This window comes from Lepisosteus platostomus, chromosome 14, assembly GCF_059453375.1.
Source record: "Lepisosteus platostomus isolate fLepPlt1 chromosome 14, fLepPlt1.hap1, whole genome shotgun sequence".
In the NCBI taxonomy this organism is placed as follows: domain Eukaryota; kingdom Metazoa; phylum Chordata; class Actinopteri; order Semionotiformes; family Lepisosteidae; genus Lepisosteus; species Lepisosteus platostomus.
In genome coordinates this window covers 7029446-7045934 of record NC_142624.1, presented here as the reverse complement: position 1 = coordinate 7045934, position 16489 = coordinate 7029446, and the positions used below count along the sequence as shown (strand labels likewise).

Sequence of the window (16489 nt, the reverse complement as noted above, 5' to 3'; positions counted from 1 at the left end):
TAGGACACTAAAACAGAAATGTTTAAAAGGGCATGTTAACACATTTGATAGAATTTTTATTCTACAAAGATTGGTCTATAAATAGAACGAGCAGGTTTGTATTAAACAGTTTATTAAAATGACACAACAGATGCAATTTCAACAATACGTGAAGACTCTCATGACACGGGTAAGATGAGTTTCTTGGTCAGGGTGTATCTCGGCTCAGGCATCTGCTTGGCATTGACATAGGTTCCTTGGCTCACTTCTCTGTTGACTTTCGTCAGGATGGACAGAATATCTTCGTTCCTGCAGGAAAGTCTGCCGTTAGACCGCTTTCATTAAATGTCATCTATTTCAGATATCCATTTCCCCAGTTGCTTATAGAAACTGATATCAATTTAACTTTTGAGAGATCTTTCAAAGGTGCATGCAATTTTTCCACAGTGTTTGGGAGGGCTACTGTACATGGTGTGTACTGATCTCTCCGTGAAGTGCTTACCTGCTGAAGCTGTGGTACAGTAGTCGCAGCTCTGTCTGGTGTATAATAGCAGAGAACCCCTGCTGTCGAGCAATACAGCTTCCTTTTTCTTTCGTTGTGGAGTAGTGGGGATGTAGTGGATGGGTCACTGCCATGGTATTATTGAGCAACTTACTTCACTTGCATTTCCCCCAAGTAAAGCTCTGTTTTAGATAAATGGCACTGTGGGTCGTCATTGTAAATGACGGTTCACATTTGTTTCATCTGGCTAAGTGAAAAAGAGAGTATTGAGGAAAAAAACAAATCTGGATTCCTTTCACAATCGTATATTACACCCATCACATCAACTCACTTTCTGCATCCCTCCTGGAGATGCTTGCAGAGCGCCTGGATGAAGAACGAGCCTCTTGAAGTGCTCCGGTAGGATAGATAATCTTCCACGGTCGCCATGCCCAGCAGGAAGTCAGAGTCGTCGGGGATGGTATCCTGCTGGATCACCCCTGCATCGGCTTCGATTTCACGTTGGGCCTCAGAATGTCCGTCGGAGACAATCGACACCCCTGGCTGCTTGTTCTGCCCCTGACAAGCCTGGATGAAGAACAGCTTTGGCTTCCTGATGAGAGACACGCAGTTGCTACTGGTGAAATAGGAGGTGATCTGGCGAATGAGCACAGGCTCCCCATCGCTGGCTTCAATCGCTCCCTTCACCCCGTGAGACAGGATGCAGCACACGAAGGCATCTCTCTGCCTGTGGTCCTTCCTGCCGTATTCCTCCATGAAAGCCAGGATTTCGGAAGCCGCAAGGTCGTCCCGCCGGATCACTTCAAAGTCCAAAGTCTCGAAGGTGCTGGTTAGAGACGCTTCGAGAGGCAAGAGAGAAAGGACATTGCTGGTGATCTCGGCGGGCGGAGAGAGGCGTAACTTGCAGAAGGAAGAGAATCACGAGGTCGAAGAGGACAGGCTGTCCCAGAAGGGTCAGATCGAAGCAGACACTTGGGCATGACGAGGTTCTGAGCTCGATTATAAAATACCAAAATAAATTGGTATTTATTAATACCAATTCACTCGGTTTTTTATTATGTTGTTTTATTATTTTAGAAATAAGCTCATAAAAAAGGATCGATAATAATAATAATAGGAAGCCTCAAAAATAAACTTTCTTTGAACGATTAAATTGAATTAATAGGTTGCTACTGGCTTTTAAGGTATTTCAATCACAAAAGTACATTGAAGACCTTTAATTCACATGGAAGTATTTGGTTTTAAGTAGGGAACACATTATTACACATACAGTACCACAAGAAACACAGCAGAAATCACATAATGTCCTCAATACATAATACAGCACTGAACACCGTGAGCTAAACACATCTAAACATTAATAACCCAAACCTAATCGAATTTAAAAGCAGATTTTAAATGAATGAGTCACTGGTGAAAAGTGTGTTTGGCTAATTAAAACATGCTTCCATGTAAAGTAAAATTCTTCAATACTTAACTGTAGTACTAACAAATACTACAGCAATTAGAAAACAATGACACTGTGACCAGGTCAGAGTGGATTAAGACTAGAATTTAAAATACCCACATTTCCATTAAATGTAGCAAAATCATTGAAGTGACCAACAGCACAGTTCTCCCAGTCATCAGGGATGTGTTACTACACTGCATACACTGGAAGTAGATTTCCTCATTTGTGTCAGACTTCGTCTCCCATCCACGTTGCAAATTTAGAAATGGCTCTGCAGCAGTAGCACGTTTAAAGACTGTGCCTCACCTGCATCTATGTCTGTCCCGATCCTGTCTTTCAGATACTTTTCCGGATATCGCCGTCTCCCCTTGTCAAAGTTCTTGTTGTTTATTATAAGACAGTATCCGTGTGGTTTGTTTCTCATGTCATAAACCTCCGACTGATAAAAAAAACAGAACAAAACCATACAATCAACGCACCACTCAGAGAGCATTTTTAAAATCCTTAACATTTGAGAAAAGGTCAACCCTATACATCTCTTGCTCCCTCCAGAAACCTGTCCAATTTCTGATTTGTTTTAATCTGAGCATTGAAAGTAACTCTATCCCAGAATCTTTATTTTGAATGTGAATCATTTGTAGCAGGTGGTTCTTATGTGCGTCTCAAAATTGGGCGATTACAGTACACAGCACAGCCTTTTCATCAGCTTTAATCTGTTGTATAAGGAACTGAGCACTGATACAGTCTGCTCACGGAACAGGTTACTCCCAACAAAACAGAAATGGCGTTTTATACTATTTTCAAGAATGATTCCACAGTTCTCCATTTTATAACATCTCTGATGGACTTGTAATACAGACGTGATCCTTTTCTGATTCCTGACTCTCATATTAATTGGGTGGTAACGCATTTACAAAATGACACCCTCTCCGTTGTGTACATCTCGGCTTGCTCAGGCACGCGTCTGTATTATTAAACGCATTTTTTAATCATTAACAAGTATGCAAAGAAGGCTTCCTCCAATCATTCCTTAAGAATGTCTTGGAAAGCAGAATTCAAGTCTCATTACACATCACCTCAAGCCTGCGACAGCTTATGTACTCGAGCTGAGCTCCTTTCTCTTTCTTTTTTCTTTGTTCATTTGTGTCTCCTTTTATTTTGCAGGTCTGTTATTATGAAAGAAGAAAAGCTAACAAACTGTTAAAAGACTGACTTTCTCTATAATGTGCTCCTGCCACAATGTGTTTACCCTAACAATTCATTAAATCTCCAATTACAATAGTTTAACCAGCAGTGGTGATTATACGTTAATCATGATAATACTATTAATAACATACTTTTTTTACAGAGCTTCTGTCAAAGCGCTTTACAGGTAATGGGGACTCCCCTCCACCACCACCAATGTGCAGCCCCACCTGGATGATGTGACAGCAGCCATAGTGCGCCAGAACGCTCACCACACATCAGCTATCAGTGGGGAGGAGAGCAGAGTGATAAAGCCAATTTATAGATGGGGATTATTAGGAGACCATGGTTGGTAAAGGCCAGGGGAAAATTTTGCCCAGGACACTGGGATAACACTTCTACTCTTTTCGCAAAAACATTCTGGGATTTTAAAAGACCACAGACAGGCAGGACATCCATATTACATCTCATCCGAAGGATGGCGCCTTTTCTACACTATAGAGTCCCCATCACTACACTGGGGCCTTAGGACTCTCCCTACTGGCCTCACTAACACCTCTTCCAGCGGTGACCTAAATTTTTCCCAGGAGGTCTCCTGTCCGAGTACTGACCAGACTCACACCTGCTTAACTTCAGAGGGCTGCCAGTTTTGAGTTGCAGGATGATATACCTGCTGGCTTAATGACTTTTCCTTCTCTATGTATGAGCTCACGTTTTTGTGCTTCGGCTCCATTTTCAAAATTAATCAAACGTGGTATAAAATGGCTGGAAGAGATTTTGATTTTTGGTCCATTACATTACAAGATGGCCAGATGCCACCCCTACTGTATCATATTTCTTATGTTACAGTATGTCCACTAAGGAGACATGAAGCCTCGGATGCAATTTAATTTACAGTAGCAATGTGATAGCTAATGATTACACAGTGGGTATTACTGACCTTCTACACTAGTGAATTAATGTGTTCTCAAAAGACATTTATATTGTATCAGTGTAATACAAATACTGATATGCTGACTTTGAAAGCATGCAAATGCCATGAAGAAATATTAAAGAACGAACTTTTAAGATAAGGATTTTGCAGGTGCATTATTACCTCACTGTGTATTGCTATGGGAAGACCATCCAGACTCAATGTTCGTTCACGTACACCTGGAAGAAAATATTTTAGCTTTTGAAGGTTTGTTAGGAGCAATACTATACACTTCTGTGAAGACATCTTTTCCTGACAGAGTTTAGATTTGCAATAACTGCATTTCAATGGAAAAGCAGATTTACTCTCTCCATTCAATTACAATTTTAATAATCCAGTAAAATAAGTACTTTTACATTGCATAATTCTATCTATACACAGGAATTTGCAATACATACAGTACTTAATGCTTAATACATCTGTAATGCAGTAGCTTTTCAGTTCATGTGGGTACATTTTTATATACTGAATACAGCACTCTATCTAGTCATTGGGGCTATATTTTGAATTAATCCGATTAAGAAGCACTTACACAAAAATGAAAAAGTTACTATAACTTGGCAAAAAAAGTGTGTTATATGGGTAAGACTCTGAATGAAATTTACTTAGATACAAACACCTCCTAAATTTTCTATTGAAATGGTAACAGGAGAGTCAATTTTATGTTTTCTCTAAGCAAAATTATACAGAGTTATGAACAAACCTACAAAACAGTACATATTAAGTAATTTAAGAATTTAAGAGACCTACAGTAAGCACTGTATAATATATATATGAACTATATTAAAATGTTAGTTATATTTAAAACATAACCTCAGTCAAACAACATGAGGTATTATTGTAGGAGACCTACAGTAAACACTGTACAGTTTAATAATATAGTCTAACTCTATTGAAACATGAGATATATTTAAAACATAACCTCAAACACAATGTATCAAGAAACTGCTTTCTGAATGTAATTTTTCCCCATAAATGTTTCAGAAATTCAGAAATAGAGAAACAGACAGAAATACATATTTTCTCCAGAGTAAGATTTATGCTTTGACTCCAATGTACAATAAACATCTGAACTTGATAATGCCTTGTACCTATTTACACACTGCTAAACAGCTCTTGATGACCAATTTAACCATAACATTGTTATGCTAATATTTTTATGTGAATTTTAGATTCAATGGCTGGGTAACTCAAGATAAAGTGCTTGCAGTTTTCTCTTATTAAATAGGCCATTCTCATTCTAGACAAACAAAGGTGTTCAGACTTACTATTATTGACGGGAGGTCGGACTGACTGAGCCTGTGAACAGTTTTGTGACAGAACAAAAAAAAAATCAACAGATTAACAACACAGAACACATACTGCATAGTTTTACTATGACAACTTCCTGCAATCTAAAGTTTTCAATTATCGCCGTACTTACGTGTCTAACTATTAAAAAAAAACTATAAAAAAGGTTTAATTAGCACATATTGATCCGGCCATTATCAGAAAGAACCACAGCCAGGCAGGTCCTACTCCAAAAACACAGAGCACCAGGTGGAACTCATGATCCCATAACCCCTTACAATCTGGACATTACACTAGTCCATCACCGAGCTATGGAGACAGAGCCGGTGAGTCTGTTGAAGGTCTGTTGAAAAAAAATGCAAAAACTTCACCCTGCAACGCCCAAGGCTGGATTTGAACCCAGAACCCGGGAGCTGTGAAGCGTTGATGCATCTCCTTTCAAGCTCTTCACGATACCTCTGACGTGTGGCACACACCTGAGAGATCGGCGACAGCAGCCCCACCACACAGCAGAGCAGGTAGGAAAGTTAATAGTTACTTGAATTGAGTGAATTAAGTGAATAATTCACCAATGCAATTAAAGGAGAACTTTAGGGAGGTGAAATTAGACCGGAATTTCGACCAGGACACCAGGGTTAAAAGCACTTTAACAATCAGGAAGCAAGGGCTTTCATTTAATGTCTCATCCAAGGGATGTCACCTCATGCCATGGGGTGTCTCTGGTCACAAAACTGCAGAACTGGGGAAACAGCAGCAATCCAGTCGCCCCTCCCTGTACTGAGTGAGCTCAGCTTTGCTTAATTTCTGAGATGACATCAGGCTACAAAGTGGTAATCCTGCTGCCAATTAAGATTACAACGGAAGGGTAATTAATGATGATGCACTGCTGCCTCGTAATGCTGGTGCCCCAAGTTCTACTCCTGGGGTACTATACGTGTGGAGTTTGCATGTTCAGCCCATGATCATGTAGGGTGTACTCAGGGAGCTCTGGTTTCCTGTATTCCCTGTATAATTAGTATTATCTCTGTGTCCTGTAAAAACGTACTGGTAGGTTAATTGGCTTTTGTTAAACTGGCCCTGGTCTGAGTGTGTGTGTTTGTGCCTGTATGAATACACTATGATGGACTGGAGTCCTGTCTGGAGAGTATCCTGCTTTGTACTGAATGTCTCGCAGGATAGGTGGCCCCGAGTCTGGTGGGATAAGCAGTTTTTGAAAGCAATGGTCATGATGGGAGGGTATTTCCAAATCCTTTCAAACGTTTTCAAAAATGTAAGAACTCGCAAGACTTCTACGGTACAAAAGTGTGAAATTTAAAAATGGGCAAATCATTACAACGATGAACGGGACCCCTCCACTGTGAATACACCATTCACTGGTGTTGTGTATTCCACCTTTAAGGCTTTTTTCAGCATCACAAAGACAAGTTTAAGATATTCGCCCAACCTATAGACGTAAGCACTTCAATACTCAAAAGAACATCAGTACATACGCAAGTAAGGCATATTATTCATCAGCTGAACAAAAAATAAAATAAAGCCCCTCCTACTAGTAACTGATTTGAATTCTATATCATTTTATGACTCAAATATATTTTTATGACACTCCAATAAGCATCTTCTGCATCTACTGTACCTCCTGGAGATTCAGTTGGGGCTGCTGGCGAGTCAAGTCTGTGGAGGCTTCCATCGGACAAGGCTCTTCTGAAGAGATGAGATATGAAGAGGTTTGCAATCAAAAATAATGTGCAGATTAATACAATAAGATGTTTTTCAGCTCTGACTTACAAGCCCTTGTAAAATCCTGGGTTCGGTATAGGGTTTCAGGCGTTCATGTGAAGGACAACAGAGGTTTCACTGGCCGATTATCAAACGTTATTGGTAAAAACAAAAACAAAACTAGCCGACCAAGCCAGAAGACAAAGAATCAAAATAACGGACAGAGCGCGAGCCTGGATTCTCTCCTCAACCATCCACACCACACTTTTCCCTGGGTCAGAGAGTAAATACAACTTCACTCGCACCAAACAAATTACCACACACTGAACACTGAACATGTTAACCCAAATATATCGCACACCCTCTTCAGAGAGGAGGCACGGGCTCAGCAATTCTCACGCTTTTCAGGAAATTTCCAGATTTCAGTTAATCACTCCTTTATTTTATGCAACGTTTGTGCTATACTGTGCATGCAAGGTGAAAGGAAAGGAGATGTCTATCTAGAACTTCTCCAGCACATAATGTCCCCAGATGAGTTCAAGATTTCAGTGTTTTCAGAGAACCAGAGCCCACAGGGCGATAAGCAGGGTATGGCCCACGATTAAAGGTTCATCAGGTCTAAATTTAAAATATAATGACATCCCCCCCTTATTGTCTGGACTTTCCTTAACTCTTCAGGGACTGAAAACGATTCTGTGACCAAGTTTAAAATATTGGACTGGTTATCAAAATCACTTGAACTGGAACCCATAGCATTATAGATGGTGCTAAAGGAAGTTCTGACCGCTGAGAAATCCATCATTTCAGATGCACTGCAGAAGGGGAAAGATTTTCAGAACCTACATGTCAACAGGACATTTCAAATCTACAGAAATACCTTTTTTCGTGTTATCTAGAGTCATCAAATCACTTTTCGGGATTTTGAAGTTTGACCCAAAACATTTTGCTTCTTAATTTCATTTGCTCCGACATATTTTTGTCTTAAACTACTATAGAAATCCCGGGTGACCCGTCTAGTGCTTTGAGCAACGGGTGTTGTGGTCAGTACTTTCTAGTGCTCAGTACCGATTACCGTTACAGTCTGGCACTGCACCTATTGATTAATGATGGGCTCCACTTCAAATCAATAATTCAAGCCCGTAATTTACAGTCCTTCCAAAACAGTCTGCAAATGCTTTTACTGTCTCGTAACGTCTACAATATAACACATACACCTCTATAATATAGCAGATCCGTGACAGGGCAAGACTGCAGGAAAATCACGACATGAGTTTGGCATGAACATGGCTTTACTGTACCTTCTCTGCTCTGTTTGTACTCCATGATCCTTAGCACCAAATTCATATTGATTTTTTTGCAGATCCCCTCCAACTCACTGAGCATGTCTTCTCCCAGTATCTCCTGTTTCTCCATTTCTATTAAAACATCTAGGAAGGACTGAGCAGAGAGAAACGAGCCGTGAGAAAGAAAGGAGAGTTATCAAATAATCTATTGCCTCTCAAATTCACTTTTTTTTAAAAACTTTAGCCATGGGAAAGTTCTTGAACTTTCTATATTGATATGACTACATATGTAACCAAGGTTTTTACAGTGTGTCCATTGGCTTCAGGTAATTCTGTATTCCAAACCAAAATATTGTCATATTATAGTAAAATATTTTATTGTATACATAACTAAAGAACAGCCTGCAAATATAAATCTTGTATTACATTTGTATCTGCAATTTGTTTGTTTAATGGTTGTTTAATGCACTATATTATTAAAATAAGGGATGTTTACCATTATATGTAAAACAAAACAACCTGGACCAACTGTTTATAGTAAGCTACTAGAAATCAGTTGTTTTAAGCTACAACTTCATGATGTATAACTATTAAATTTCATCTTAATAATGTGGACAGTAACTCATACAGTATAGACCGCTTCCTTTGTAAAAAACAAACTGTTTTATGTTTTTTTGTTGATAGTTTCATTTTGTAGATGTTTAGAGTACAAAAAAGACACAGAGAAAGAGTACGAAAGAACATACAGCACTTGTTGAGATACCGATACAAAAATATCTTAACAAAAGTTAAGATTCTACTCACTGCACTGACATCCAATTTGCATCTCTGAATCTTCTCACTCAGAAAGAATTTAACGCTTTTGAGTTCTTCGTCTGTTACATCTTCAGAGAGCTCATACAGCATCCTCCTAAGACGTACAAACATATACAGTAAGACCGCCATTTCTCTGGTCAATAAATGTTGGTAAGTGACTACTGAAGTTGCATTAAATTCTATAACAAAAACCTTTGGAAAAATAAGCACATGGTAAGAATACTGTTCTCTTTCTTCTTGTTCTGCTTAGTAAAAATTATAAAGCTACCAAGACAACAGCACGGCTATTAATGAAAAACAATAATTGCTCTAATTAAGACCTGAACAGTATGAGACACTGAGGTAAAAAAAAGGGCAGAGAGGTGGAACTGTAGCTAAGGATCTGTGCCTGTGGCTGGAAGGTTGCCGGTTCAAATCCCGTGGCCAGCAGAGGAATCCTACTCCATTGGGCCCCTGAGCAAGGCCCTTAACCCCAGCTGCTCCAGGGGCGCCGTATAAATGTCTGACCCTGCGCTCTGACCCCCAGCTTCTCTCCCTGTCTGTGTGTCTCATAGAGAGCAAGTTGGCGTACGTGAAAAGACAAATTCCTAACGCAAGAAATTGTATATGGCCAATAAAGTCATCTTATAAAAAACATGTTGAACTTGATCGATTTAGTGGCATGATGGATGAAGTGGAAATGCGGAGATGTGTCACTATGCCCTGTACAGAATGAAGGAATATGTGTTTTTCTCTGAGATTGAATTTTTTTAGTTATATCTTTTCCTTGAGTTTCTTCCCAGATGGAAGAGCTCTAATTCGGTTTCTTCTGTCCAAGCCTCACTTCTGCAATGTAACTGATGAAACCATCCTCCTAATCCCACTTCTAGACAAAAAGCTCTTCAACAGACATAATTGAAGGATGTTGCCAAAAAACTGAAACAGGGAAAATGTTCTGGTTCTATGGAGGAGGGGGAAGGGTTTTGTGACTTTTGAGGATGTAAGTACTTAAAATAAATGAATGTATCATTTCCAGGACTGGAGACATCAACTGACTATTAGAACAATTTCAGCCAGCAGTTTTAAGCCTTCCAGTTAGCAACTGCTGTGCTTTAAACTACTTCTAAATTTACTGTACTCTATAAATTACCTTTACTGCTGTGCTACTAAGCTCTCTTGCCTTTAAAAAAAGATGTTGTGCTTCTGGAACCTGTAATATACAGGAGTTCACAGTAGATATGGACCAGACATCAAACTATGTGCATGATAACATATCTGTGACTTCCTGTAAAAATGGCTGAATTTAGTACAATGTTGACAAGCAATAGCAAATTATAAGACATTTATTTCACTTCAGTAAAAAAAATCATTTTGTATTTATGTATCTAAAACTACTTCATATCCACCTCTGCAGTTTTCAGGCAATGGTTGCTTTATAGCCAGGAGCTGCACTATGGCTAAAGAGTTGTTTCTTTCTTTGTAATCCACCACAAAACACTAGAGGGGCTTCCATTAAATAACTGTAGAGATATGGTCTGACCTACTCCTGAGCTTTTATTTAGAACTCCAATTTTCAAACAATGCGAAATATGTATTATTTTGGAATTTTTATTTTCCACAAAAATGGATATACAGAGAAAGTAACTGCGTTGGTGTTACAAATCATTACACAGTATGGAAACGTAATCAATTATTTGCGCTCAGTTACCACTTAAGACTCCACCTCCATTTCGGTAATTCAATCAGGCCCCAATGAAGATGGGACGGGGCAAAGGCTTCGTTTTTAGTGAGTTCGCTGTACTGTCTTATAATAATAATAATAATAATAATAATAAACTTTATTTTATATAGCGCCTTTAAAGGTGGCTTCTCAAAGCGCTTTACAGGATGACAATAACAATAAATAAGAAGACTACAACAATAAATAAGAAAATTTCACAAGACAGGACACAATTATAATTACAACAATACAACAATAACAATAGAGGAGACCGTGGAAGATGGTATTAAGAAGAGCAGAGGGGTGAAGAATGGAACCAGTTAAGTAAAGGCTTTTCTGAAAAGGAGGGTTTTGAGTCTGGATTTGAAGGAGTTTAGAGAAGGTGACTCTCTAATATCCTTGGGCAAGGAGTTCCAGAGCTTGGGGGCATAGCAGGAGAAGGCCCTGTCGCCCATACAATGTAGACGGGCTTGGGGGACAGTAAGGAGGGCAGAATTTGAAGAGCGGAGGTTGCGAGGTGGGGAGTAGGGCGATAAAAGTTCAGACAGGTATTGAGGTGCCAAGCCATGTAAAGCCTTGTAGGTGAGCATGAGGATTTTAAAGTCTACGCGGAATTTGACCAGAAGCCAGTGCAAGGACTCCAGTATAGGAGTAATGTGAACACTTGCACTAGATCTGGTCAGGATTCTGGCTGCTGAATTTTGGACATACTGCAGTCTTAACCCACCCAGGCTATTTACACCAACCTGAGTGTAAGGATGAGACAGCTGGAACCCCAACCTTTTCACCAGGAGCGAGACAGGCAGCTCATAAGAAGATTGTCCTTCCTCCTCTCTCCCATCACCAGTCTGCGAGTGGGACAGTCTAATGCACTGCAGTTGTGATGCTTATACAGTACGTACACGAGAGGGAGCGGGCGAGGGTAGGGTCTGACCTCCTCCTGAACTTTTATTTAAAACTCCGATTTTCCGCTGTCCTCTTTTGACACTTCCCCTACACAAGCACGCAGCGGTGTCACAATTTGTCATTAGCAGACGGCTGCTGGAGGGTGTTGTTTGGTAATGAGCTCTACTGTGGTGTTCTGCGCTTAAAGACAAATAGATTTTTTTTTTGTCTGACCTCTGTAGCATGTTTTCAACACAAGCCTGTCCTAAATCTTTCCCCCACTTTTAATCAAATAAAAAAATATACAATATTTGCCAGTGCTCACCTGTACGAAGAGATACCAGTCCGTGAGTCCACTCGATTCCTGAGTCTTTCTTGAACATGCTGTCTGGAAGTTCCCAAGAGTCCCAGCAGCTTGAACCTCTTAATTATGTACAGAAGTTCAGCGACGATGAAATAATCTTCCATGTCAAGCAGGCCTTTGTCTCGAAGACTGAGGAATAAGCCTTTGGCATCTTTAATGTTCTCTTGTTTCCTCTTCGGGATGTGATCAAGGCACAGGAATTTTAAGGCCTCTATTTCACTGGAGTCCAAGTCTTCATCAATTTCATAAAGAATATTGAACATTGAATCATTCATGGTTCCCTGACCATCTGTCTGCAACACAAAGTATTCCTAGGAACGCTGGATTATAAAAAAAAAACAGGCATCAAGATACAGGATTCAAGAAATAACTACAATGAAACTAATCAGACTCTTGTTTAATGTCCTAACTGAAGATACAAAAAAAAATAACTTTCCCTGCCAGACCTTTAAAGATTCATGTTCTCCCTTCCCTGCAATCATAGTTAATGATTATGGCTTTACAAGGTATATTTTGCCAATATCAAAAAAGGCTTTCTTAAACTGCAATTTTAAAGGAGCCATTTTAATATCTAATTCATAACTTGTAGTGGGCATGCACTGTAGAGTATAGTGCAGTGAAATCAAACTAATTTCCGTCTTTACATATCCTTACACGAAAAGAATTAATAACTAAAATCTGGCATCACTATTATTAAATAAATATCATTTTACATATAAGGAACATTTTCATATACTGTTCAACTAAAAATTAAAATTCATACTAACTGGCTGATCTTTTTTATAGCTCGTCTTCTGAGATGTTTATAACAGAAAAACACAATTAAAGTAAACCCTTACTTTAACCGACTTCCAGTTAATGGTCGTCAGAGCAGATTAAGCATTTTATCCTGTACTTAATGAATGTACAATAATGAAAGACTACTGCTGCCTTTTTAACTCTAAACAATATCTGTCTTTTTCCCCCAACATGTCATGGTAATGTGATGACCTCCATGAAAAAGAGCCCCTTAAATATTAATTCAAAATGTTCTGAAGATCTAACAGCTTTTCATAGAGACCAATATGAAAACCCATGTGAATGATCATTTTTTGGTTTGCAGCTAGACTGATCTATATGGAGCTGAATGCTTGGCAGTTGGAAAGAGGGAAGAGAACTTGATGAGAAGAAGGATGTTGAGATGGATTCTGCAGATTTCAATGAAGGATAAGATCAGAAATGAAATCTGTAGACGACGTAGGGTGGTGGATGTGGTTGAGAAGATGCGAGAGGCGAGGTTACGGTGGTATGGACATATCATGAGGAGGGATGTTGAGGAAGTAACAAAGAGGGTAATGGAATTTGAGGTGGAAGGTAACAGAGGAAGAGGCAGGCCTAGAAAGAGATGGATAGATTGTGTGAGAAAAGATATGGAGGTATGTGAAGTGAGTGAGGAAGATGTGCTCGACAGAGACAAGTGGAGAAGAGCAACCAAAGCAGCTGACCCCAGGACAGTCTGGGACTAAGGCTGTGAAAAAGAAGAAGAAGAAGAACCTAATAATAATAATAATTGCTTACACTTATATAGCACTTTTCTGGACACTCCACTCAAAGCGCTTTACAGGTAATGGGGACTCCCCTCCATCACCACCAATGTGTAGCATCCACCTGGATGATGCGACGGCAGCCATAGTGCGCCAGAACGCTCACCACACATCAGCTATCAGTGGGGAGGAGAGCAGAGTAATGTAGCCAATTCATAGAGGGGGAGTATTAGGAGGCCATGATTGGTAAGGGCCAATTGGAAATTTGGCCAGGACACCGGGGTTACACCCCTACTCTTTTCGAGAAGCGCCCTGGGATTTTTAATGACCACAGAGAGTCAGGACCTCGGTTTTACGTCTCATCCGAAGGACGGTGCCTGTTTACAGTATAGTGTCCCCATCACTATACTGGGGCATTAGGACCCACATGGACCACAGGGTGAGCGCCTGATGATCTATGGGATCTGAACTGCTCGACCCTTGATTAGTCCAGCATTAATGAAACCAAGCATGTCCCATTAAGAAAAGCGATAAACTAATGAATGCTTAACAAAAGCTGAAGAGATGGACTGAGAACATCTGCTGAAAAGATTTCCTGGGACTGGATCCCTGTTGCCTCTGCACATTTCATCCCAGCTTAAAACTACCCAGTCTCACTAATTATTGTCTTTACAGTCCTTACCAGCTGAAGAAATCTGTGCAGTGTGTAAGGCTCTTGATCTGAATTAATTGATAAAAACCAGCTGGACTGTGGCCCTGAACGTCCCAGACGTTGACAAACATGACTGACTTGGCCTGTTCTAGCTCAGATACAGTAACTATGTGGCTGTGAGATACCTTAACAGTCAAACAAGAGAAGTGCATGCCATTAGAAAATGGAATATACAGAACAGTCCCACCATTTTTGTGCTGTGACTTTGAGGGCAGAGACTGCATGATGCCGACCTTTTTCAATGCCTAGTACTTTGACACAGTTAAGGGGAAAAGATGCTATGCAAATGTTTTACAATAAAGCTCACCAAAGGCAACTTCAGGAGTCTGGTCACCTGTAACAGTAGAGGGAATCCTGACTCCCCTACAGAAATGTCGGTTACACTCTAAAGCAGCTAAGAGCAGCTCTGGAAGGAAACACACACATGACTTGGGTTAATGTTGTGATGCAGTGATGAAAAAAAAATTGTTTACATTTTAAAGTCTCCCACTAAGGTTGTAAAAAGTTCCTGCATACCAAGAACTGCACTAAAATCATATGATTTATGTATTAATGTTTTAATGACACATAAAAATTAATATTGTACAAAAACTTTTCACATACCGATGGTACATCTGAGGTACTGTATTTACTGTTTTTTAAGAAAGGCACCCGTGATATAATGTATTACCTTAATAGAGTATACTCTCCCCTAGTTTTTAATCGAATATCTGAAGTAGTATGATAAATGATAACCTTCTTAACAGTAATGGTGACATGTTAGAGTGCATTTAGCCTTCATGACGTCTTTTAAAAAAAATCTTGAAAGACTGTTAATATCAAGTATCTAAACATTTCATGTAAGTAAACAGGAAGTGCATAAGTAAACTGAAAGGGACTGTATACGATTTACAATGCTGCACATATTCTTCGCTTTTATCCAAACGTTAAGGGCTCCAACCCTGTCGATTTCAAATTTCCGTGTGACAAAACTACACCAGTGAAAAGAGAAAAACTTATCTCTGCTAATGACCTCATGGGTGAACATCTCCAGTTCTGAAGAGCCGTGTTTTCTACATCCTATCCTATTTCTTAACTACCTGATTGCTACATACTGTAGAGTATTAGCTAAAAACTAGTTTCGTGTCTTTACTCCTTTGCTTACATAATAGCAGATATAAAGCGGATAGACTGAAATGTCTGTACGGGAATATGCGCTACGTAGCGATGACAAAGTACAGCTTCGAAATCGCTGCGTACTGTATAAACTTTTATCAAATGGCAGCGTTAGGGCTCGTTTTATTCTACATAATGACAAACCACAAAGGTGAACCTTAATTTCTTGATACTTCCGAGACAAACAGAGGAAAGTTAGGAGACACCACTAAAGCGGCCAACGTTTGCGGCGCAGAAGTAAAAAATAAAGATCTTAAAGCTCACTTACTTGTCTTAAATGCTATACAAAACAAGCGTCACAGCTTTCGACTTGGCATCGAATCACTTTCCGACCATCAGCTGGCTGGAGAAGCAAGTGCAATTTTTAGACATACCAGGAGTCTTGAGAACTTCGAACTTTTTTCTCCTTTCCTCCCTCCCAGGGTCGGTTTCGCTTTCGCATACAGGAAGGGAGCTTGTGGAAATGGCTTCGCCTATTGGGTACATGAAATCATCTGACACGGGAAAGTCAGCCTTTTGGCTCAGCTGATTCAAGGTGGAGACCAGCTGGTGAAGGGAGTCTGTACACTAAATACAGTGGAGATCTGAGGTGTTTTGAACCTCAAGCTTTTATGCGAATTCGAGTGCAATAAAGTTACATACAAATATTTGCTGTGGTCCGCATGAACAGGAATAAACCCTTGAAAATACAAATAGATATAAGCGTTTCAATTATTTAAGCGAGGTGGAAGAGTGGACGAAAGTCGTTATATATATATATTTGAAACACCAAGTACGACTGACTTCAGCTGTGTGTAGTTTTTTAATGGTTATTTAGTAATAGCTTATCCTAGTAGGCCCAGGAAACATACTGTATCATTCATGAACTTTTACTTTTACAATGCTCCCATGACATTATTATCTCCAAATTTCACTTTTTATTATTTTATTATTTCATTTTTAATGCGAGGAAATCTG

The 16489-nt window shown here is 39.6% G+C and overlaps 1 protein-coding gene across 4 annotated transcripts; it reads right to left on the bottom strand.

The window, feature by feature from the left end:
• Positions 1–39: 39 nt before the first annotated feature.
• Positions 40–15985, bottom strand: casp8 (caspase 8, apoptosis-related cysteine peptidase). 4 transcript variants are annotated; one of them, XM_088606766.1, is made up of 11 exons: positions 15801–15985; positions 14685–14783; positions 12104–12462; positions 9183–9288; positions 8394–8532; positions 7013–7080; positions 5358–5388; positions 4213–4268; positions 2238–2370; positions 813–1320; positions 40–288 (listed from the first exon to the last, which is right to left on the bottom strand). In XM_088606766.1, the coding sequence occupies exons 3-11, from the start codon at positions 12415–12417 to the stop codon at positions 159–161; spliced, it is 1485 nt and encodes a 494-aa protein (XP_088462892.1). In that variant the 5' UTR covers positions 12418–12462; positions 14685–14783; positions 15801–15985; the 3' UTR covers positions 40–158. The 4 variants fall into 4 exon arrangements, with proteins under 4 accessions (XP_088462892.1, XP_088462894.1, XP_088462893.1 ...); XM_088606768.1 differs by having other exon boundaries at positions 14685–14740; XM_088606767.1 differs by having other exon boundaries at positions 15907–15945.
• Between the last annotated feature and the right edge of the window lie 504 nt (positions 15986–16489).